Genomic DNA, 25,833 nt, shown 5'->3' with positions numbered 1-25,833 from the left:
AGATTCCATGGAGACAGCTCATCTGAGTTTTCTTGTTGTGTCCTGTGTTTTTCTCGGAATCTTTCTTTTGAGGTAGGAAGCAAGGAACTATACATTTCCAAATGACCAGACTGCAATTTGACCAGCGCCACAGAATTATCGCCCCTGCTCTTACCAAAGGTGCAAAATAGTCATTAATGATCCAAACGGCTAGGGCCTTGGGCCTGGTTTTTTGTGAGAGCAGTGCCAGTAAAACTAATCAGCTGCGTAATGGCTGCAGGTGTGGTTGTGACTTTCTGTTCAGGATACCCAGAACCATAAGCCCCTGTGTTACCCCTCTGCCTCAGCAAGGGAGAGCTTTGCTGGGGCTTAGACAGTGCATCAGCTCCTTGCCACACCAGTCTATCTGCCTCACCAGCAAACTCCTCGAGACTCTGCCCATCTTAACCTTGCTGGGCAGGTAACCAACAGTGAATCCCAGTTCCTGAGTTCCCCAGAGATGTCTCTCCACTGTGTTCAGTTCCTCACTGGACACTCACAGAAATTACTGAGTTCACTGGCTCCACAGAGAAAGTACACACCCCAGCCTGCTTGGTTAGCTAAGGACTCCCTCTTTGTTTCACTGTAACGGCACTGAGATGGTTTATAGTCAAACTAAGAATAGGTTATTCATAAGAATAGAGATTTAAGTGATATCAAGCAAGATCACAGAAAAGAAAATAGTTACCAACAAAACAGAGCACACTTTCTAGTGCCTAAAACTTAATTCTAGCAAGGTATGTCTTTGCCTAAACAGCTTTCTCATTTACTGCATCTCCAGCCCTTCCTGGCAGGAAGATCCAACATTCACAGAATCAGAGGGTGCTGTCCCCTTTGTTTCCTAAGTGGATATCTAAGGGGTTTCTAGGGGGTTCTCTCTCCTTCTTTTTATAGTCCAATGAACCTTTGAAGTGTACCTCCAGAAAAGGCTTTTTCTTCCCTGCTGCTTGTGCAGGTGCAATGCTGTCTCCCTCCTCCTCTGATCAATTTAACTTCTCTGGTTGGCTTAATCACTTTGTTTACCTTAGATATAAATGTACTCTGGCCTCACCTTGCTAAGTTTGCTGTGAGACCAGGCAAAGAGGAAAAACAACACTCCTTTTTCTAAGGAGTGGAACTCCGTGCCTGAGGAGGTTGTGAAGGCTGGGACTATAACAGGGTTTAAAAGAGAACTGGATAAATTCATGGAGGTTAAGTCCATTAATGGCTATTAGCCAGGATGGGTAAGGAATGGTGTCCCTAGCCTCTGTTTGTCAGAGGGTGGAGATGGATGGCAGGAGAGAGATCACTGGATCATTACCTGTCAGGTTCACTCCCTCTGGGGCACCTGGTACTGACCACTGTCGGTAGACAGGATACTGGGCTGAATGGACCTTTGGTCTGACCCAGTATGGCCATTCTTATGTTCTTAAGGCAGACTTGTGTGCCCACTGCCTCCAAAACTTATTTTAGGAACATATTCCCACACGTATACATAACTCTTTACATACACCATGTGATGAGATTCATGACCATTGTGTTGCCAGTTTTTATATGATACTTTACAGGACACTATATGGCTAGATACTCTGACAACAGTGTATTGAGTATGTCCTTTGCCAGTTGGCATAAAGGGATGCTTAGGGTCACACCCGTCCCTTTGTCTTTTAGAACCAGTTCAGGAAGGTACTTAAGTGTATGTTTAAATCAAAGTCAATGGGCCTGTTCACTGGCTGGGAGTTGATGATGTACCTTGGTGAATCAGGTCCAGGATCTAGGGCCCCATACTTTGGAAGGAGAGGAACAGCACTTCTCTCTTTCCTCGCACTTCCTCCCATTCCTGTTGCCGTTAGAGCTAGGCCAGCTTGTCTGGCTGCAATGCCAACTCAAAGTTGTCCCTGTGGTTCAGTCAGTTTAAATGGCTCTTGCCTCGTCCTCGCGTACGACCAACGGGGCATCCATCATCATTCTTGTCAGGTCTCGAATTGTTCATTCTTGCAGCAGGCTCCTGTTTCTCCACAGCTGCCAGGATTATTGCTCCGCTGTGACTTCCTGTTCACACAACATATGCTGCCTAATAGTTTCAAAAGGCAACTTTCTTTTGTGGAAGTTTTTTTTTTTTAACCCTTTCCTTGGATAGAAGCCTAGCTGCCATTCATCACACGCTCTGTACCTCTGCAAGAATTTTTTTCTCCCTTAGAGAGACCAGTAACAGTGCAGGCAATGGTGGTACAAAAGGGCCATTCTTTGTTCCAAAGCAGCTGATTCAGGGAATTACTGCCCGTAAGTCCTTTGCCTCTGTATGGGGTCAACAGTTTCATCCACAGCTGTTGACTGATGGTGCTTTTACAGCCTCTTTTACTATAGTATCTAAGCACCTCACAATCTTTTGCTGAGTGTATTTTACTGACTCTAAATCCTTTCATTCTATATGAGTCCAACAGTTTCATCCACATTTCTCTGTCTGTGATACTTATATGGCCCCATTTAGCCTGGGTTCCCTGGCTTCTGTCACTCTGTCCTTTCCTGGTTCTCCTCCTACCTCTCTGCTTGCTCCCTCAGCATACCTTCAGAGGAGGCTCCTCATCCCCCTCCCTCCAGCTTTCTGTGGGGGTTCCACAGGACTCGATCCTTGGCCCCCTTCTCTTCTCCCTCTATACCTTCTCTCTCCACATACACACATTCAGCTGCCAGCTCCAGGCTGACTACTCATTGATCCACCTCTCTACACCAGACCTGTCTCCTTTTGTCTGAACTCAAACGTCAGCCTGACTCTCTCACGTGTCTTTGTAGATGTCTAGTGTCAGCTGAAGCTGAACATGGCTAAAACAGAGCTTTTGAATTTCCCCCCATTCCTGTCCCACTACTTCCTTTCTCAGACAACACCAGCATCCTGCCTGTCATTCAGGCCCATTACCTGCCCAGCATCTTCCACTTGGGCCTCTCTAGTTCCTCTCCTCCGGACTGTGTCTAAATCTTGAAGATTCTTTCTCCACAACATCTCTAAGATACGGACTTCCTTATCCATCCTCTTCACAGCTAAAACGCTCATCCAGGCCCTCATAATCTCGTCTCGATGACAGCAAGATCCTTTTCTCTGACAAATGCCATCTTGCCCTGCTCACATCCATTCAGAATGCTGCTACAAAGATCACTGTCCTACCCTGTCATTTTGACCATGTTCCCTCTCTCACCGAATAACTCCACTCGCACCCCCTTCTCTATTGCATCAAGAATAAGATACTTGTCTTCACTTTCAAGGCGTGTTGTGAACTATCCCCACCCTATTGATCATCTCTCACTATCAAAATGTCAATTCCCACCTCAGATCACCCAATGATGCCCGCCTCCATCACCCACTTGTTACATTGTCAAACAAGCATCTTTGTGCTTTCTCCCCTGCTTCCCCATACACTTAGGAGGAGCTCCCCATCAACAGGCACAGAATGATCTCATTATCCTCCTCCATATGCCTCATCAGAATGCTCCTTTGAATCATAGAATATCAGGATTGGAAGGGACCTCAGGAGGTCATCTAGTCCAACCCCCTGCTCAAAGCAGGACCAAGCCCCAATTTTTCCCCCAGATCCCTAAATGGCCCCCCTCAAGGATTGAACTCACAACCCTGGGATTAGCAGGCCAATGCTCAAACCACTGAGCTAACCCCCACTTTGCCAGGATACCTACAAAAATCTTGAGAATGGTTAGGCTATTGGTGCGCAGAGACCACTGTCTCTCATGCTGACCAATGTGGTCGCATTGTTTCCATGTACTCCCCCATCAGTCTGTCTGTATCCATCTGTTTTCTCTTGTCTTATAGTTAGATTGTGAGCCCTTTGGGACAGAGTCTGTCTTTTTGTTCTATGTCTGAACAGCACCTAGCGCAATGGGGCGCTGGTCCTGAACTGGGGCTCCTACGTCCTATGGTAATAACAAATCATCATTATTCAGAATTAAGTGTAGACATAGTGTAGGTCTCTCAAGTCCTATGCTAATGCTCTAGTCAATGGATCATCCTCTGTCCCATCCTATTAGTGCTTGCTTGTTCCCTTCTTCAGTTTCCTTTGAAAATCTGCTGGTGCTACCCAGTGCAAAATTAGAGTTTATTTGAAAGTGAGCAGACTCTCTAGTTAATCCTAGTTAAAGGGCTATGGATAGAGACCTGTGATCTGGAGAGAGAGGTGTGATCTTCACAAGTGCTGACCAATCGCATCTCCCCTGGATTTCAGTGGGAGTTTTGCCTGATCAAGGTAAAAATTTAAGACTTCATGATTTGGCCTATTATTATTGTCAGCTCTAATAATGGAATAAACACCAGAGGTGTAGGGGATTGCCATGGTTAAGCACCCAAATGTTCACTTGTTCAACCAGAGCTTCTCAGGGATGCAAGGTCAAACTGGAAATATTCCTAAGGGAGGGTTTCATGATTGATTACCAAGGCTTCTTTCCCCGATCAAGCCACCCTCTTAGTATTCCGGCACTACTTCATCAGGTTCCAAGTCCTTACACTGACCTCCCCGAATATTGGACCAGTCCCCTACTCCCAGCAGGAATCTGGAAGTGCACACACAAACCAGAAATGAAACTTATTTCCCTCAGACAAGCTATTTGAATTCTTTAAACTTCTGCAAAGGTTAAGGGTTGTGTTTGGTGGCACAGATGCACGCTTATCTCTTCATAGATGTACTTTGTGACTTTTTCAGGGAGCTTCTCCAGCATCATAAACTTCCTGGAGAAGTGAGAAGTGTCCGTTAAACTCTTCACAGCACTTGCTCCTTCTCTCAAGCCCCAAATAAGCTGTGAGGAGGGGGTGGTATGGAAGTGTTTCTACAATGCAAACTAGAGATACATGCTGCCCTACTCCTGCTTCCCAGCCTAGCTCATAAGGATGTTTCCTCCCTAGAGGATGGGTCTTCTAAGTACTTACGTGGCCTCTGTCACCTCTAATGTCTCACAGAAATGAATAGTAAGGTAGGGAAGTATTCTGATTCCCATGTTATGAGCAATGAGCTGAGGTACAGAGAGCAAGTGACATGCCCAAGGTCACACAGTTAGTTTGTGGCAGAGCCAGAAATTGAACTGAGGTCTCTTGAGTGCAGCCCAATAGCTTAACCAGAAAATGTCCACGCCAGACGCATAGAAGGAGGAGGCCTTGTCTCTCCGTCCACACAGCCAGAACTTCATCATCTCGCCTTTGTCAGCCTCTTCCTCTCCAACACTCACATCAAGCCTCTCACCTCCTTTCAAAGCCCCATGGAGACGATCATCTTCCTAGCTTGTTGCTCTGACCACATCTCCCACCTCTCTGAGTGCTTCCCCCTGCCTCCACCTTATCTAATTCAAGCTGTTTGTTATTACCTTTAAAGTCCTACATAAACTCTTCCATACTCTACTTACCTGCCCACAGATCTTCTCATATCGCCCCCCATTCCTTATACTTTAACAATTCTTCTGCGCCCCCTCCCTCTTTATTAATAGAGTCATAGACCATATGGCCAGAAGGGGCCATTATGATCATCTAGTCAGACCTCCTGTAAAGCACAGGCCTTCACCAACTGTTGATTGAACTAGAACATAGAATCATTTAGTTAGTGTTGGTCCTGCTTTGAGCAGGGGGTTGGACTAGAAGACCTCCTGAGGTCTCTTCCAACCCTGATCTTCTATGATTCTATGATATCCTTTTACCTGTCTGTGGAGGGCCCTCCCCAAATTACTCGCTAAAGTCACGACTACGGCTGGCTGACAATTTTTCATCGACAGTTCTTTGACAGAAAATTGTTTTTTTTTTACTATACTATTAGAACTGTAGTGACTAGGAGCCCCAGTCACAGCCCTGTTGCGCTAGGTGCTGTACAAAGACAGAACAAAAAGACAGTCCCTGCCCCAAGGAGCTTAAAAGGAAAGAAAAAAATGGCTTTTCAGCTACACTTCGCGGAAAGTGTCTCCTCTCCACAGAAGCATTTAGCTTTTCCTGGCAAAGCTGACAATGGAATTGTTTTCCTCTTGAAAACTTTTGGGCTTGGGGCAGTGTTGACAGAGTCAATCTTTTTCTGCTGAAAATAAAAGCCGTTTTCAACCAGCTCTGGTCAGCACCCTGTCTGAGGTCCCTTCCAACCCTGATATTCTATGATTCTTCCTACAGATCCTTCCTCAATATCCCCACTCTCCCATGAAGGCAATGAGAAATTCCCAGTTGCTTATGACTAGCTGGGCAGCCAGTTGAGACTTCTGCAATGGATTTTATTTACCTGAGTTTTTTAAACAACCGGAAAAGGGTAGATTCAGCACCATCAGCCATGTGTCCTGTTGCTCTTTACCCCAGCCATGACCCTGAAGATGCTGAGGTCTTCCTAGCTTTTCCTGTATTTAATAGCCCAGAAAAGCAGCTGTTTTGCTGCCTGCACTTGACATGGAAATTCTCTCTTCAGGCTGGAACAGATTTTGTAGTTCACTAGACTGGTGGGACGAAAACTCTGGATCGGATCACATAGGTCACTGGACTGGCGTTACTAAAATATTTATGAGTGTAACAAATTCATGCTGCAGCTGGGGCCATCCTGGTGGTCGTGCTCCTGCAGTCAGTAGCCACCCGGCACTTCCCGGTGAGAGTTTTCAGAGTAGCAGTCGGGTTCGTCTGTATCTGCAAAAAGAACAGGAGGACTCGTGGTACCTTAGAGACTAACCAATTTATTTGAGCATAAGCTTTCGTGAGCTAAGCTCACTTCATCGGATGCATGCATTGTCCTGGTGAGAGTGGCGCTAAAATTCAGATCCCCACTCGCAAGCACAGGTCCCTACCAGGTAAACTCATGGAGACGCTGCATTACATGGTGGGGCTGATGTCACACAGCTGAGTGCTTCTGCATCCAACCAACAGAGGGCAGTGATACAAAAAAATACTAACCTGCAACATACAGTATTATTACTATTGAGTCTTTTTATTATACATTCCTATAGTGCAGCTAACCTGTACAGTGCTTTACAAAGCATAGGCTGAGACCGTTCCATTACAGTGTGGCCGGGGGAGAGGGGGACAAACAGCTGTTGTCGTTCCACCGTAACATAGCAGAGGAACATTCAGCCAAGTTCAGGATGGGGGTAAATGCAGAGAAAGACGACAGGGGAGGTGGAAGAAAAGTGGGAGGAGATGGGCAAGTAGGGGGAGGAGAGGAAACAAGCTGCTGAGGTCCTGATGAAGATGTATCTTGTGCAGCTCGCATGCACGGCGGTGGGGAAGCTGCTTTTATTGTGCCAAAGAGCTGGGTAGGCAGAAACTCCCCAGGAGGAGGGGTGTGGTGGCTGCGGTGAGCAGGGCCCCACAAAGCCATACATCAGCTGAGGTATTTTTAACAATTATTTTGATATAAACAGCTCTGAACTTGAGAAGCTCCATGTAAATGGGAAGCAGTGGGGCTTGTAATTAGGTTTGTGTACACTTTCATAAATTGCTGGGAAACATCAAAGCCGTGATAGAAGGCTGTGGTGCACTTTATTTCCTTCTTCTGTTCTTCTGTTAATTGAACGGTTGATGTGTGGATAGGAAGTGCTGGCTTCATGGAGTACTATTTACAGACCCGCTGACAGCTGCACTGTGAAAATTAACAGGAACAGAGCAGCCTCTGTCACAGCTTTTCCCATAAGGGACTTACTTCAAATTGGATCATTTCTTTCATAGGAGAAACTTTCCTTGTCTGTCTTTCCCCCCCCCACACACACACACACACAATCCACTTCCCATTGCTGGCTCCCGGCAGCTACCTGGTTTTTAATTTTTTTAAAGGCAGGTGTGTCATTTTCTGAAAAGTTGGGGAGCATTTGCCCCAAACCCAAATCCTGCCATATTCCATTCATGCCAGGAAGACTCATCTGTGGGAAGTCAATGGAGCTCCTCACTTGAGTAAGTTTGGCAGGTGTGGGTCCCAAGTGCTTGCGGCCTCATGGGATGTGGCCCGCTCCTTTAGATGCCAAGAGATGTTATGACTTCAGTCGGAGCAGGGTTGGATTCACCCTAGCGGATTCCTTCTCCACAACTAGACTCCAGTGGTTTCTCCTGACTGTTCGTATTGGGGTAGCCCCAAGAGGCCTCAGCTAAGCTGATGTCTCTTTGTGCTGGGCACTGGGTAGACACCGTGAAAGAAAGCCCCTGTCCCCTGAGCTTACAAGCTAAAAGGCAAGAAATAGCAGGGAGGTAAAACAAATGGGTGGGAGGAAGGGTAGCAGTGACAACAGCATGGTTTGGAGGGAGGTTTGAGCATTGGCCTGCTAAACCCAGGGTTGTGAGTTCAATCCTTGAGGGGGCCATTTAGGGATCTGGGGCAACAATAAGAGACAGTATTTGGTCCTGCTGTGAAGGCAGGGGACTGGACTCGATGACCTTTCAAGGTCCCTTCCAGTTCTATGAGATAGCTATATCTCCATATTAAATTATTTGACTTAGAGGAGCATTGTGCACAGCTGTAATAAGCCAATCAATAGAAATGGTCAGAGCAGCAGCACACCCGAGTCCCAGCAGAGAAGAGTTAACTCAAGGACACTTGAGTGCCTAAAATATTACGGTTAACAACACAGTGAGGGTGATTAGAAAGAAGTCTTAAGAGTCAAGTTTAATGGCACTCTTCCACCTCCTCATCTTCCAGTGCTTGTGTTCATATGTCATCTCTCTGGATTGCAAGCTCTTCAGGGCTGTCATCTTGTCTTTACCCCTGTCAGTAAAGGACTTAGTGGACTGCTGGTGCCAGATGAATAAATCATCGGCATCATCAAGTGTTTCAGGGGAACCATTTGCACTTCATATTCTTTGTTGAATGCCAACAGTGGGCTGGGAACTGTGCAATACACATTCTGTCCCAAAGAGCTTGGGGCTAAATCCACAAACGGACTTAGGTGTGTCAAAATTCAGCATCATAGCCCCTTGTAGCCTCGTGGAATTCACAGCTTTGAGTGAGGCGCCTAAGAATGGGAGCCACCTAAGCTAGCCAATGGGAGATGCTGAAGACGGAGGTGTGGCTTAAGCCCCACCTGTCTCCAGGAGTTAGGCACCGATCTCCAGTTGGGATTCTCAGCCAGGAACTGTAGGTAGGCACCTAAGACATTTTTTTGCAAGAAAGGTGGCAGCACATGCCTAACTCCAAACAAAAAGGGAGAGAGAAGAAGGTGGGCCTCTGCCTTGTAACCTTTAGTCCAGTGGTCAGGGTACTTACCCAGGATGTAGGAGACCCGGTTCAATCCTCTTCTGTGTCTGATGTAGAGAAGGGATTAGAACTTGGGTTTCCCATCTCTCAGTAGTTGATCTAGCCCAGTCTCTGTTTGCTATCAAAAGTCACCACAGCCTAAAACTTATGGGTCAGTTTTCCCTCAGTCACCAGGTCCCCCAATAGGGGATAGACCTTCACAGTTTGGCCCACCCCACTCCTGCCACCACCACCACTTGTTTCACTTCCTTTAGCCAGAGGTTCCGGTAGCACCCCAGCAATAATATCCCTTACGTCCTACAATAAAATAAAATAAAATCCCAGGGCAACGTTCCCTCCCTTCCCCATTGTTTCATAAATGAACTAATAAATCAGATGTTTCTAGGCCCCGGAATAGAATGCCAGGCAGCCCGGCTGCCTGACAGGGGGTATGAATCATACCGGCACCGAAGATGGCCTTTTGGGGCCTAAGCACTCAACTGAGCTGCATTTCCTCTCTAGTCACATCTCCGTAGCAGTGCAGGCATCTGGCAGGACAGCTAAGAGGCCCAGGGGAGTTGGTAGGCTTCAGTTGCAGTCTTTCTCTCTCTTTCTTCCCTTCAAACTGTTCTGCGCTGCAGAATTCATTACCTCCAAATGGGCTAAGAGGGATAAGCGATAGTGAGCCTCACATCTTTGCTTTAGACAAAAGGAGCTAATTGGCGCTATAATGTCCTTTTGTGGCTCCAGAGGGAGGAAGGAACTAAATCAACAACAGGAGGAGGTTGCTGGGGGGTGGGGAAGAAAGACAGAGAAGTGGAATGTTGCAGAGGTCCCAGATATTCCATGCTCAACACCTGTCTCTTTTGGACATTAGAACCTAAGAGGGCTAAAAAAATTTCCAAGCACTAACCTTTCCTGAGGGATCACAGCCATTTATAAACCTATGGTCCTGGAGACATAAAACATTCCCTCTCTTACAGGGGGATTTCTCGCCCAACAGAGGGAATTCCATTGGATAACACAGAGATCCTGTGTTAAGAACACATTCGTCCTGTAGAAGAGGAAGAATTACAGTCTCAGGACTGGAACTTTATCACTTTGATGGTTTTCTTTCCTTTCTTGCACCTCTTTCTCACTAGGGTCCTGCTCCAAAGCCTTGTGAAGTCAGTTGGACCTTTCCATGGGCTTTCGACCAGGTTTGAATCACTCTGGATGCTTCCAACTATTTCCCTTGAATCCTTGTCTTCCAGCCAGCTCACCCTTAAAGCAAGATATCTTCACTGGATGGAATGAAGAAGTTCCCTTGAAGTCTCTTCAGGAATGAATGAACCCCTTTCCTGCAGCCTACACAGATAATCCTCAGGAATCTGTGTGTGTTAACCCATTCCAGAATGCCTTTATTTGTAGGTGACTTGACTGGTTTTGGCCAAAGTGGTCAAATGTTGACCAAGATCATTTTTAAAGGTCAAGGTCACAGTACCAACTTTTGGATGAGATATTAAGCCGAGACCCTTGTAATTTGTGGTTGTGAAGGATCTCATAGTATTTTTAACAAAATTAGATTTATTAACCCAGGTGTCCCAGCCAAATTCCAATGAGTAATTACATTCTGGGTTCCTAAAATCCCCTGGCTGTTTCAATCAGATATGCCATTCTGCTTCACTTCCTGCCCTAAGCTCTTGCATGGTGGTGTGGTACACTGTTCAACAGCTGCCATGTTTCTCTAGTAGATTCATAGATTCCAAGGCCAGAAGGGACCATTGTGATTATCTAGTCTAACCTCCTGTATAGCCTAGGCTAGAGACCTACCCCCCAAATAATCCCTAGAGCAGATCTTTTAGAAAAACATCCACTCTTGATTTAACAATTGTCAGTGATGGAGAATCCACCTCAACCCTGGGTAAATTGTTCCAATGGTTAAATGCTCTCCCCATTAAAAATTTACGCCTCATTTCCATTTGTTTCAGTCCAAATGGAAGCAGATTCTTTGGCATAAAAAGGGCCAGATCCTCAGCTAGTATAAATCAGTATCACTCCATTGAAACAAATGGAGGTACATTGATTTTACACCAGCCAAGGGTATAGCACCATATAGCCATCATCTTGCTGTGCCTCAGTTTCCCCATACATGAAATGGTGATGATAATGCAAAGATGACATGAGATTAATTAACAGAGTGATGGTTGGCCATAGTTTTGTGATCCTCAAATGGAAGGTGCTGTGGAAGTGCAAAGACTTATTATTTAGGCTATCAAATTGAAATGTGTTAATGGAGAATGGATACAGTATAGAAGTGATTTGTAACATGCTTTAATGGGCAGTATATTTATAACTAAATAATGTTATTGCAGTATTCCTTATCCTGTGCAATATTCTAATTTTAAAACGAGCTATTTAAAAATTGTATATTTCCCTCATTTGCTGGCCCTTCTTTAACTCTTATTTCTTTTTAAAATCAGTGACCTGGAGTGACCAAGGGTCTATTCCTGGCTGAGCCATTGACCTGCTGTTTAAGTTTAAACAATTCACTTCTCCTATCAGTGACTATGTCCCCTCCCACTTTTTGTCCATCTTGCCTATTTAGATTGTAGGTCAGGGACGGTCTCTTACTATGTGTTTGTACCATGCCTCACGCAAAGGGTCCTGATCTTAGCTTTGTCTCCCATAATATGAATAATTGAGCGGCTCAAAAATTTTTGTTCAAAATTTTTTCCCATGAAGTGAGGTTTATTTTAAGACAATCCATTTGCCTAAAAAAAACCAAAAACAAACCAAAAACCACCACAACAGATTTTGATTGAAAATATAAAACTTTCAAAACAAAAAAAATCACCCGAGAAGAAAAAAGGGTTTGGGGGGTTTCAGTTTTTCTATGGAAACCCAATAAAATTAAATGAAGACTTTTTTTTCTTTTTTGTCAAAATTTTTCATGGGAAAAAAATACATTCTGACCGTTACTCAACAATAACGATCGCCTGCCAGTATTGCATGAAGCGACGTGAATAGCTCTGGCGTGTGTGGAATTATTATAAGTAGATTGAGCCACAAAATCCAGCTCTGGATTGGGATCCAAACTTTCCCAAAGTGTTGAGGTATTAAAGACTTGGAGTTTTGATTCGGGGGCCATCTCTAATATCTGAGGTATGTATCTAGTTATTCCTAGTTAAAATCCGGTACAGTTTTGCCACCAGTTAATACTTCAGTTACCTTGAAGGAAGTAACTACTTCAGCTCAGAGTGATACCAACTGACAAGTGTTTGGGGGAGTAAGACCTAACTCAAGCATCTACTCCAAATAAATTACAACTCAGGAGACCTGTGGATGGAAGTTCCTGTAGCTACTATCTCTGCTTAGACATTCCCTTGCCAAGGGAGTGCCATTATCAAAGGCCTCTGTCACTCTAGTGCTGGATGAATGTCTCCTATCTCCTTCCATCTCTGTCACCCACGGCTCGAGTGTGTCTAAACTGGATCTCAGGAATCTAAAGTAAAATTGCTCCTTGTGGCTGCCTTCCCACTCACCTTTCAGATGAGACATGACATTGAAAAATACCATGGCATATTTCACAAGAGGAGGGTAGTTCTTCCTGATGTCCTGGCCTAATTCCAACTTGTGTAATTACATTCTGCCTATCTAACGTTCCCTGTCCTCTGCAAGGTCTAAATGGATACACTGTTCTTTTTCATTTCCTGTCCTGAACTTCAAGCCCATATGCTCAGGGTTCAGCTGATTGCCATATTTGGGGTCGGGAAGGAAGTTTCCTCCAGGGCAGATTGGAAGAGGCCCTGGAGGTTTTTCACCTTCCTCTGTAGCATGGGGCACGGGTCACTTGCTGGAGGATTCTCTGCTCCTTGAAGTCTTTAAACCATGATTTGAGGACTTCAATAGCTCAGACATAGGTGAGAAGTTTATTGCAGGAGTGGGTGGGTGAGATACTGTGGCCTGAATTGTTCAGGAGGTCAGACTAGATGATCATAATGGTCCCTTCTGACCTTAATATCTATGAATCTATGATACCCAAGTGTCTTTACAAACTGGGGCCAGATCCTCAGCTGATGTAATATAGCATCCTTGATTTCAGTGGAGCTACACAGATTTACATCAGCCGATGTAGCCCTGTTTTCAGTCTTGGCAAGCAGCTTCTCCCATTGACTCTCAATGCCTAACTTCAGGCAGGCTGGTTTGAACATATTGCCCTTTGTGGCTTGCCTAAGGGCACCTATCCAAATCAGTTCCACAGCTGGGAATAGAACTGCAGGCCAAGATTCTCACATGTGGGCACCTAAATTCATATTGTGGCAGCTCAATAAGTAGCCTGATTTTCAAAAATGCTGAACCCCGAGCAGTTTCCATTGACATAGGTGTCGCGATATGGACACAGGGCTGGGATTTCAAAAGGACCTGAATCAAATGTGGGCACCTGATTCTCTTGGACATGTTTAAATCCCAGCCTCGAAGCCTAACTTTAAGTAGCCAAAACCTCTCGACTTCCCAGCCCTGGATCTATCCAGTGAGCTGACCCCACCTATACCAGGTATAGGTCACAATTCAGCAAAGCACTGAATTCACCCGTGCTGCACTCCAGTGCGGCTGCTCAGATAGTTAAAATTAAGCATGTGCTTAAATGCTCTGCGGAATCAGGGCTGTAATTCACGAGTTTATAAAAATAATCTCTATATATTACTAGGGGGGTGAGTTGTCTCGCTGAGCCCCGAGGTTCTTACGCTTATAGGCCCTACTAAATATAAATATATGGCATTGTACTTTGCAGTGACATAATTTCTCAAGACTTTTTCATTGACAATTGTGCTGGAAGACATAGGTTTACCTGGGGTAGTACAGTATTATTTAGTCTTCTGTAAAGTTTATGCTTAATTTGTGTATACACTCCATTTGGAGGGCCATAACTAACAGGAAGCACTCCAGACATCCAGGGAAGAGATTTGTTTTTGTGCCCTTTTAATGAAATATCAATGGATGGATATTTTATTTTTAGTTGAATGTGAAATTTCACAAGCGACCTGTCAAGCCCCTGTTTTCAAGTGTGACTTTATTTCACACGTCAAGACAGGCTGGGAAATTAGTTTTTCCCATAGAGGACTCTGATTAGGGATTACAAACTGAGTGTAGTGGAGGGGGATTTTTACCTCCATTTTTTTTCCCCTCGCAGCACCAGGCTGCAGAGTGTCTGCCTGTGCTGACTAAGGGGAGCAATATATTACCAGCTGCCCCAGGGGAACAAACAAGGATAGTCACGTTAAGTAGACTTGCCAGCCTAGGAGCAAACGGGAAATAATATCTCCCTCTACTATAGTGCTTCTCAGCAGTAGATCTCATAGCACTTAATAAAGGAGGTCAGGAGGAAAGGAGATGAGCTCCTGTTTTAGCCAGCCTGTGGCAAAGGAAATATATGGCACTGTCTCGTGTTCATTGAGGGCCTGATTCAAAACCAGTGGAAGCCAGTGACTTCCATGAGCTTTGGATCTGGGCCGCATGTGGTCCTTCATGGTCCAACATTCTCCACTCCGAGCGGCACTAGGGAGCTCCCGTAATAATGCTTTGTGTGGAATTGTATGACAGGGAGCTGAGGTGTTAGGCAGGAGGTCAGGCTAAATTTTCATCGTGCTCCTTCTGGCTTTAAAAGCAATGAATCCATGAGGTGGACAAATAAGTAAGCCTTCCCCATCCACAGTATGCAGCAGCTTTCACCCATGATCTCAAAGCATTTTCCACAGATGAGTGATTTAAGCCTCTTAACACCCTGTGGGCTCAGGAAGTACTGAAGGGGCCCAGTCCCAGGGAGTCCAATGGGAGCCTGTCTGAGATGACAGTAAGCAGGGAGCCAATTCTATTATCCTCATTTTGCAGATGAGTAAGGCCAAATTCTCAGCCGGTAGCTACACCAGTTTACACCAACTCAGGTTTTACCAGCCTTGGGAAGTGATATATATTTCACATGAACACCCAACAGAATTCATCACCCATGTCCATTCGGAATCTGGCCAGTTTAATCATAGCATCACAGAATCACTTGATGATGACCTGTTCTGTTCATTCCCTCTGGGGCACCTGGTATTGACCACTGTCAGAAGACAGGATACTCGGCTAGATGGACCTTTGGTCTGACCCAGTAGGGCCATTCTTATGTTCTTACGTTCTTAAGATTAGGGTTGGAAGAGACCTCAGGAGATCATCTAGTCCAACCCCCTGCTCAGAGCAGGACCAACCCCGACTAAATCAATGATGTTTAATTTAATGACCTTCAAGATCCTACATGATGTATTAGTAGCAGATGCTGGGGATGAAGTGTGGTCTTATGCTTAGTGTATGAGCCTGTAATTTAGAATAGCTGGGTTCAATTCTTGACTCTGCCACACATAAACTGTCGGTCGTCCAATTATTCTGGGCCTTAGTCCCTTAGCTATAAAATGGAGATAGCAACAGTGACTCTCAGTGATCTCCCTGTCTTGTTGGGTTTTGGGTTTTTTTTAATGTAAACTCTGAAGGGCAGGGGCCGTCTCTTGCAGGTGTACGTACAGCACCTACCGCACTGGGGTGCTGTCGTCATTTGAAGCTTCTAAGCACTACTTGTAATACTGCTACTAATAATGTCACCCAGGAATCCAGACTTCCAGGCCTTTGCTCTAACCACTTGTCCAACGCCCTCCCTTTCACACAGTAGCCATCTATTACTTATTACTCAGGGGGATCCTTGTGGAAAATTCCCATTGGCATTCATTTTGTTCTTTATGAGGATTAAAGGCAAAATCTAGCGGTGGTGGAGGAAAACATCTGCCAACTAACCATCCGTTGCTGCCAAGGTCTTACCTGCTTTGGCAAGTGTCAAGGTTCCTCCCCCACTCTGAACTCTAGGGTACAGATGTGGGGGACCTGCATGAAAACCTCCTCAGCTTACTCTTACCAGCTTAGGTTAAAACTTCCTCAAGGTACAAATTAATTTGATCCTTTGTCCTTGGAATATCCACTGCCACCACCAAAGTCTAACTGGGTTTACTGGGAAACGTAGTTTGGACACATCTTTCCCCCCAAAATCCTCCCAACCCTTGCACCCCACTTCCTGGGAAAGGTTTGGTAAAAATCCTCACCAATTTGCATAGGTGACCACAGACCCAAACCCTTGGATCTGAGAACAATGAAAAAGTATACAGTTTTCTGACAAGAAGACTTTTAATAGAAATAGAAGTAAATAGAAGTAAAGAAATCACCCCTGTAAAATCAGGATGGTAGATACCTTACAGGGTAATTAGATTCAAAACATAGAGAATCCCTCTAGGCAAAACCTTAAGTTACAAAAAAGACACACAGACAGAAATAGTCATTCTATTCAGCACAATTCTTTTCTCAGCCATCTAAAGAAATCATAATCTAACACATACCTAGCTAGATTACTTACTAAAAGTTCTAAGACTCCATTCCTGGTCTATCCCCGGCAAAAGCAGCATATAGACAGACACACAGACCCTTTGTTTCTCTCCCTCCTCCCAGCTTTTGAAAGTATCTTGTCTCCTCATTGGTCATTTTGGTCAGGTGCCAGTGAGGTTACCTTTAGCTTCTTAACCTTTTACAGGTGAGAGGATTTTTCCTCTGGCCAGGAGGGATTTTAAAGGGGTTTACCCTTCCCTTTATATTTATGACAGCAAGCATGAGATATTTCAGACGAAGGCCTCATTTTTCCCCACCACCCTCTTCAATTCACAACGACACTCAGTTCTCAGAATTAACAGAATTCTAAAAGTCTGAATAAACAGAGGGGTAGATGCCAAGTTACTCTGTGCTGCAAATGAAGCAACAGCCATGGAGGAGAAGTCTCCTTTACATTGCATGGCATTTTTTGCTGATAATCCTCAGATTAAAGCCCTGTTTGACTCCACCACTATGTTTGTTCAGTGCTGCGTGGGAAGAGTTGCACCTAAGGAGCCATTTGCAGGGCACAGCGATCAATTTGATTGGTCCTATAAAACCAGCTGTACTGCATTTTGGTGAGCGCCATCTACTGGCAATTTGTCTATTAACTATATTTGCATATATACTAAATATATTTGCATATATACAGACATCTCTGTTTTACAGAGCAATCTTGTAACATGCTGCTTCTGTTTGGCTGCAGCCAGTAGACTTCCTTCTTCCTCCTCCTTCAAAATTTCGATAACACTTACAATACCAAATCCCCCACTATTTGTAGATTGCCATGTTTCTACAGCTTTTTTTTTTTTTGTATTATGGTAATACCTAAAGGGGCAAGCCAAGATCAAGACCCAGTTGTACTAGGCTGTCCAAAAACACAGTGAGACAGTGCCAAAGCCTGAACAGACAAGACAAACAAAGGACTCGAGGTGGGGAAAAAGATGTCCTGAGAGGCAAAGTGACTTGCTCACGGTCTAATCCTATCTCCTGCTTCCTCCCTCTCCTGAGTACCCTCTCCACTAGACCACTCTGCATTTTTGACACACGTCCCAGGAGATAACAATAATTCCCTTTACTCAGCTTCAAAATCTTGCGTCCTTTAAACTGTGTTCCTCCTTGGCTAACCCAGCTCTGCCGTGTTAGGCTTCTAAGCTGCACTGAGCCACCCAACCTACCCTGACCCAAAGCCTCTCTCCAGTGCGGCTGCAAATAGGTTCAGATCATTAGATCCAGGTTACCAAACAGCCTCTTGGATCAGGGTTAATTAAATGAGTGTTGAAATCTAATTAAGGACTGGTCGGGGCGATAATTAGCAGGAAATGTATGCATTAAAATATTCATTTGTCGATGAGCTTCAATTAAGAATGTGATTTGGGGAAGGATCAATAGCTATATCATGTGATTAAGAAAAAATGAGAAGTTGCCCAGCCTTGAGCAGAAACCCTGGTGAATGTGGATTTTATTCTGCTTCGCTCTCTTAATAACTCCTGGATCCCACTGTACAGCCTTGAATAGGGCATTCATCTCTCCCTCCCTTTGTTTTGCTAAGTCATTTGTTTCACTTCTTTTGTTCTTCACCACATTGTTCAGGCAGGTTATAGATTTATTAGCAAGAGGGAAAGAGTGGGAGAGTGACAGGTCAAAAAGAAAGGTTCCTCACCAACGAAAATCTCTTCCAGTGCTGCTAATCCAGGGGAACATCACTCATTGTGTGGCCTCAGACTGTTTCTTTATCAAGTTAATTCCTCGGCTTTTTATTCCTTACGAGGATCTGCAGCAGGTGCTGCATATGCATGTGCTGGGGCTCCTGCAGACGTATCTATTATTATTATTATTTATTAATTTGTATTATCGTCATGCCTAGGAGTCAGAGACCGGGACCCTGCTGTGCTAGGCATTGTATGTGCATTAAAGTATTTTATTAAGATATTCCTAACGAGCAGCAAAGCAGCTCTGCCTTCAGTGAAATGGATATTATTCCCCAGTTTGGGGGGCCAGCAATTATACTCCCCCCGTCTCCATAACGGTGCACCTGTACTGGAACAATTAGTGTCCGTGTTGCAGCAACAGCCAGCAACAACGCCACTGTTCTGGTGCTAAACTGGGGCCACAGCATTGCTCCCACTACAGCTGTTCAGAAATTTTTCCGGTGGAATGGTTTTCTGTAGCGGAAGACTGATTTGGCGAAACCGACCTTTCCATGGGAATGGGTCCATTTAGATGGAAACCGCGCATGTTGCCCATGGAGACCTGCCTGGTTTCCTGACAGGTCCTCTGCCTTCCCAGGCTCCCAGGATGACTGCATCAGCTGGGCTCTCCAAACAGCAGGCTGTACGGGCTGCCAAACTTCCCAACTGCCAAACTTCCCAGCTACCTGGGCTGCCTGACTCCCTGGGAAAATTCTGCTTTGGTTCTCCCAGAACTAGATTTTCTTTTATTGTTCTCTCCCACAAAACATCCCAAGCCAGGATTAATATTTTTTCAAAAATTCAAAATTTTCCATGGGAGGGAAATGGGACCTGCCATCCAAGTCTAGCTACCAGTGCTGAGTTCTAGTGTAGACAGGGGCCCAAGCAGGTTGGCATTGCTGCTACCTTGGGTGTAGCTGCAGATTGCTGGCTGTGGCTGGATTAATAGTACTAAAGCTCAAGTGTCAAGGCCAATTAAAGCCAAGTTCTTGTCCCACTGAGCCTAAGACACAAGAGTGAGTGAGAGGTAGAACAGTGTACCTTGTCCCATTTCACAGCTGATTGCTTCCTACCAGTCACCTGCTAGGGTGATCTGGGTTTCCTTGTTTGGATAGAAGATCAAGGCCTTAGGAGTGAGAAGAAAACATGGTTCCATCAAGGGAACAAATGGAAGAAAGTCTAGCTGCATGATTAGTTTGAGTTTGCATGTGTTAAAAAGGCATATTAATTACCAGCTGTAGTTATGACTCATATATTACATGTGTTTACCAGAAAATCCCATATGTTAACCGCACTGTCGATCTGTTACAATGAGTATGAAAAATATCAGTGTGCCTTCCATGTACTCTCTCCTAAGTGGGAAATAAGCCCAACCGTGTGAGATTTTCCAAAGTGCTCAGAGCTGCTTATCTCTGTTCCTACTGAAATCTTTAGTAAAACTTCCACTAGTGTCAGCAGGAGCAGAAAGAGAGAGCAACTCTGAGTGTTTTGGAAAATCCCTACCCAACAACGATCAAGTCAGTGTCTCTTGAATTTGAACCCAAGCGGGTTCAAAGTTTGGCACAAAGAGTTTGCCCATCCCTAATTATTGCATTTCCACTGTCATTACAGCATGCCGTCTGTGCCAGCTTGCACAAAAGGGTTTTCACCTTGTTTTCCTTGCTGAGAAATTCCATTGCTCCAAATGAGTAGAGCTTTCCTAACTGCAGCTAACAAACTCTGCATTCATCTTCCCATGACCTCTTCTGAGGTCACCTCTCAACTTTCTGCAGTTCTCGAGATAGAGGAGGAAACTCTGATCCACTTATCACCACTTTCCCTTCCCTGACTTGACTGCGTCTCACGGAGATGCTGCAGGATGCTTAAATGTCTGCAGACTGTGGGGTGCTAAGTTCTGGAATCAAAGCTGACCCTTGTGTTCTCACCAGACACAAGCGTAAAAATAGTGAGTGCCAAGCAATTGCGGGAGGCAGGGGTCCCACAGGCAGGGTCTGGCAGGGATAGAACTAACCCATTGCACTGTCCAAAAAATAAATCAGGCCAAATGTACTGCAGAAGTTACTAGCTTGCAGCGCAGTGGCACCAGCTCTCAGTGTAAATCCCTAATAGACCAGCAGCTTCACTAGGTGGAAAAGAACAAGGCCCACCTCTTTGCAGGGGGAATTTAAACCAAAGCAAAGAAAGGAGGAGCTCAGAGAAGAATGAGAGTTGGCCAGATGGCCCACTCACCCCACCCTCGTGGTACAGATTCCTTTTCCTCTTTGCTGCTGCTCTCTCCAGCCTGCCACAGGCTGAGATCAGCGTGGAACTTAAAGATCACGGGAGGATGCCCAGGGTTGTCTTCAAAGCCCACTGGAGCCGAATCTCAGCCAGTCTCTGTTACATGTGCAAATGCAGATTGCTCCCAGTAGGCACTAATGGGAAAATACCCCTGTTGTGTTCTCTCTTTCTGTTTTCCTACCTCCAGGGGGCCTCCTCGAGCCTGGTGGTGAAGTTTGCAGACACGGACAAGGAGCGTACAATGAGGCGCATGCAGCAAATGGCAGGACAGATGGGCATGTTCAACCCCATGGCGATCCAGTTTGGAGCATACGGTGCCTACGCACAGGCAGTAAGTATAGCTACTGTTCTCTACACGTGAAGGAGAATTGCGTTGCCAGACACCATACAGACAATGGCACAGCACACAGAGACACCCTACAGGAGGAAAGAGTGAGGAAAGGAAAGAAAGACTGTGTGATTCCTTCATTAAACTGGCTCTGCAGAGATAGGTCAGAGACAAGTCTGAGCCACGAAGCCACTCAGCTTGCTGTAGGCTGGGATATTTCCCAGACAGTGCAGAAGGCAAAACGGCTGCTTCCAATTATGACCAAACCATAGCCACGCATCCAGCCACCACTAAGCTACGTTCAGTTGGTCCAATCCATAACCACCAAAGCCAGACACCACGAAGCGTCAAGGATTTGGATAAAATGGGACCCGAATCCAATTCCACCCCAGTTTTTAGTGTTGTGTCACCAACATCCAACCCCAGATCGGTTTCAGGAAATGGAAACCATCCCGGGTTTAACCCTCTGGCCTTCCCAGGCTATAACCCCTAAGCTGCATCGGATTGGCCGGTGAGATAGCTCTCAACTGTATTCAGCCAGGCCCATATTTTCGACAGTGTCTTCTAATTATTTTGTGAACCCCCATATTCAGGCAGTCAAAATCAGTGGTCAGTGTAGAAAATGGCCGCCTTAGTCTTTGCATCTTCAGGGTCGTCAAAAGATGCCAGGTAACACGCACATGTGCACACTCATACATGGTCCCTGCCCCAAAGAGCTTAAATCTGGGTCAGACAGAGGCAAAAAAGTTGAGACACATTTATACAGGAACACAGGAGCTGCCCTGCTGATTTGGACTCATGGTCCATCTAGTCCAGTATCGCATTGTTGAGAGTGGCTGTTACCAGATGCTTCAGAGGAAGGTGTAAGAACCCTGCTGTAGGCAGATGTAAAAGTGATTCTGGGTGCCTCAGCATTGGGTGAACTCAGGAGCGACATGCAGACATAACAGCACAGATCCCACTAGCCACATAGCTAGCCCTCCGTGCCATTGCATGTGAGCACCTCACAGTCTTTAATGGCTTTGATCCTTATAATCTGTGAGGTAGGGTGAGGCTACTCTTTCCATTTTCTAGACGGGAACTTGAAGCAAACAGAGATCAGGGACTTGCCCAAGGTTATATCCGGAGGCTGTTGCTGAGTCACCAGTTGAAAGCAGGTCTATTTGAATATTACCCTAGTACCCCATTCACTAGACCATGCTTTCTACCCTACCAGCTTTCTCTAGTATGTTGGCACTCAGCTAGAGTACCCTTTGTCCCCTGTCTTGACTCCCCAACTTCCCTCTTTTTCGATGAAGGCCTAAGAAGCTTCCATCCTCTCCTAACTGTTCTCAGCGTAACTGAAGGAAGTATGGGCTGGATGAATGCACTATAAGGTGGGTAGAAAGTTGGCTAGATTGTCGGGCTCAACGGGTAGTGATCAATGGCTCCATATCTAGTTGGCAGCCGGTGTCAAGTGGAGTGCCCCAGGGGTCGGTCCTGGGGCCGGTTTTGTTCAACATCTTCATAAATGATCTGGAGGATGGTGTGGATTGCACTCTCAGCAAATTTGCGGATGATACTAAACTGGGAGGAATGGTGGATACGCTGGAGGGCAGGGATAGGATACAGAGGGACCTAGACAAATTGGAGGATTGGGCCAAAAGAAATCTGATGAGGTTCAATAAGGATAAGTGCAGGGTCCTGCACTTAGGACAGAAGAACCCAATGCACCGCTACAGACTAGGGACCAAATGGCTAGGCAGCAGTTCTGCGGAAAAGGACCTAGGGGTTACAGTGGACGAGAAGCTGGATATGAGCCAGCAGTGTGCCCTTGTTGCCAAGAAGGCCAATGGCATTTTGGGATGTATAAGGAGGGGCATAGCGAGCAGATCGAGGGACGTGATCGTCCCCCTCTATTCGACATTGGTGAGGCCTCATCTGGAGTACTGTGTCCAGTTTTGGGCCCCACACTACAAGAAGGATGTGGATAAATTGGAGAGAGTCCAGCAAAGGGCAACAAAAATGATTAGGGTCTGGAACACATGACTTATGAAGAGAGGCTGAGGGAACTGGGACTGTTTAGTCTGCAGAAGAGAAGAATGAGGGGGGATTTGATAGCTGCTTTCAACTACCTGAGAGGTAGTTCCAGAAAGGATGGTTCTAGACTATTCTCAGTGGTGGAAGAGGACAGGACAAGGAGTAATGGTCTCAAGTTGCAGTGGGGGAGGTTTAGGTTGGATATTAGGAAAAACTTTTTCACTAGGAGGGTGGTGAAACACTGGAATGCGTTGCCTAGGGAGGTGGTGGAATCTCCTTCCTTAGAAGTTTTTAAGGTCAGGCTTCACAAAGCCCTGGCTGGGATGATTTAATTGGGGATGGGTCCTGCTTCTGAGCAGGGGGTTGGACTAGATGACCTCCTGAGGTCCCTTCCAACCCTGATATTCTATGATTCTATGAATGCCCTGGAGAATCCTGCATGCCCCGATCTATCTCAAATCGCCCGCTCCTTTGGGGAACTCCCTCCTCTTTCTTGAGTTGCTCTCTCCCCAGCATGTGTGGAGCTATTGAGTTTGTGAAGACACTTCCTATAATGTACTTCTGTACCAGATATGGACTGGCTACAGAGCTCGCTTATACGCACTAGGATCATCATAAGATCCTTTAATGCTCTTCCTGGTATGGCTAAGGTTAGCCTTTTAAATAAAGTATTTTACACAGTGCCATCTTGTGGCAGAACAGTATACTACAGTTTAGCATTCCATCACATCTCCCCCTTTTACGTTCTACTTTCCTGCCATTTACAATATTTATATGATCATGCTATCACTGAGGTTCAGTATGTATCAGTCTATTAAGTGTCTCTGAATCATACTGTTTTTCTAATTACACGTCCCAAACACATTAACAACTTGGTCATCTGGCTGTCCATTAGTTGCAACGACTGGGTGTAGTCCGTTTGGAATCCTTGAGTCTTCTTCTTGGTCTCCATCTGACATCTGTAGAGTTTGCTCTGTTGATCCTTCTTTCTGATTCTGTTGAATTCTCCACTGTTGGTCTCAGTCACATCTGACCTGGGTGCTGAATTCCTTTTCTTTATGACAGCTGGAGTTGTCCATCCTTTTCCTCCATCCATTTTGACGTACGCAGTCACCAGATTTTAGACCCAACAGTTCTCTGAGTGACATCTGTTGTAAAAGTGTTCAAAAGCTCTTTTAGTCTTTTTATTTGATTTGGCTGCGTTCTGAATGTCTGGCCACTTTGGAGATAGATTCTTTTCCAAAGTTGCAATAGGAGTTCTGAGTTGTCTTCCCTTCAAGAATTGTTTAGAACTACATTCATTAGCTTGTATTGGTGCTGATCTGTAATTGAGAAGAGTGAAGAATGGATCTTCCTGCTGTAGGATTTTCTTGGCTGTCTGTACAGCTCTTTCAGCCTCTTCATTCACATGTGTGTAATGTGGGCTGCTAGGAATATGATCAAAATAATATTTCATTCAGAATGACTTAAATTCTGCTGCAGTAAATTGTGGTCTGTTGTCTGTCACTACTTGGACTGAAATATTGAAATAAGCAAAAGTGAACTTCAGTTTCTCGATTAGAATCATAGAATCATAGAATATCAGGGTTGGAAGGGACCTCAGGAGGTCATCTAGTCCAACCCCCTGCTCAAAGCAGGACCAATCCTCAACTAAATCATTCCAGCCAGGGCTTTGTCAAGCCTGACCTTAAAAACACACTTCAACACGTTATGTCTTCCAAGTGCATTATTTCTATATACCTGGAAAAACAGTCCATTGTGACTAGGTAATGATGTCCTCTGAATTTGCATAAAACTCCAACTTGTCTCTTCCAAGGCCTGTCTGGTAGAGGTGTTGTTATTAAAGTTACTTTGTGTTGTGTTGATCTGTTAATTCTGCAACATTCATATGCAGATATTTACTCTTTATGTCCTGGCTGATGCCCGACCACCGCACTGACTGGTTGGTCCATTCACAGCATTTAGTTAAGCCCTTGATGTCTTTCATGGAAGAGATTTAGGATTTCTCCTCTGGTTTCATTTGGAATTATGATGCAGTTGCCTTTAATCATGAGTCCATCTGAACTGCGTAATTTTCCATGCATCACAAAATAGTGTCTTGTCACTTCCTTAGGGTCTGTTAGACACTTGGGCCAGCCACCGCTAGTATAACTTAGAAATTCCTGAAGTTGTATGTCTGTTGAGGTTGTTCACATCATAGTATTTCAGAACTGGAGCTGTTGAGGTCATTTCCTTTACCTTTCTGAAGGCAATGTCTTGATTTGGCCTCCATAGCCAAGATGTTTTGGACATTAACAGTTCATTCAGTGGTTTTGTCACTGTGGAAAGGTCTCGTAGGTATTGACCAAGATAATTTTTCCTTCCCCAGGATACATCTCTGTTCTTGTGCATTAGTTGGTACATTCAATTCTCAAATTGCTTGAACTTTCTCAGGGCTAGGACTGATTCCATCTTTGTTTATTGTCTCTCCCCAAAAAATCAATTTGGGGTAGATGGAAAACGCTTTTTTCCTTGTGTCGCTTCAATCCAGAATGACTGATTAGGGTTAGGACTTCTTTGAAGGTTTTCTTGTGTTCTTCCACTGAAGATCCATATATCAGAATATCGTCCATGAAAACTACCACTCCATCTGTGTTTGTTAATTATACTGCCATCCTTCTTTGGAAAATTTCAGGTGCATTAGCAATCCCAAAAGGTAATCTTCAAAAGCAAAACCTCCCCAGGGGTGTGAAAAATGTAGTCAGTTTAGTACTTGATTTGGCGAAAGGGATTTGCCAGAATCCACTTGAGGCATCCAGCTTGGAGAATATTGTACTTCCTTTCACTTTGGGAAAGAAATCATCTAGGGTTAGAAGGATATATATTTTTCTCTCACAAGTGCTTCATTAAGTCTTTTAAGATCCACACATATTCGTATTTTCCC

General features: G+C 45.0%; 1 protein-coding gene across 9 annotated transcripts in view; it reads left to right on the top strand.

The window, feature by feature from the left end:
- CELF4 (CUGBP Elav-like family member 4) overlaps positions 1–25,833 on the top strand; it is an 892,259-nt gene that overhangs the window by 733,480 nt on the left and 132,946 nt on the right. For all 9 annotated transcript variants that reach the window (XR_014711730.1, XM_084628820.1, XM_084628815.1 and 6 more), the window contains exon 6: positions 20,751–20,894. Coding sequence is in view for 8 of the 9 variants with exons in the window: in XM_084628820.1 (XP_084484946.1) it covers positions 20,751–20,894 (144 nt within the window). In the remaining variant the exon portion in view is untranslated. The remainder of the gene's footprint in view (positions 1–20,750; positions 20,895–25,833) is intronic.

This window comes from Lepidochelys olivacea, assembly GCF_965140295.1.
Source record: "Lepidochelys olivacea isolate rLepOli2 genome assembly, chromosome: 5".
Taxonomy (NCBI): domain Eukaryota; kingdom Metazoa; phylum Chordata; order Testudines; family Cheloniidae; genus Lepidochelys; species Lepidochelys olivacea.
The sequence above is the reverse complement of the archived record's forward strand: the minus strand, read 5'-3'. Positions and strand labels throughout refer to the sequence as shown.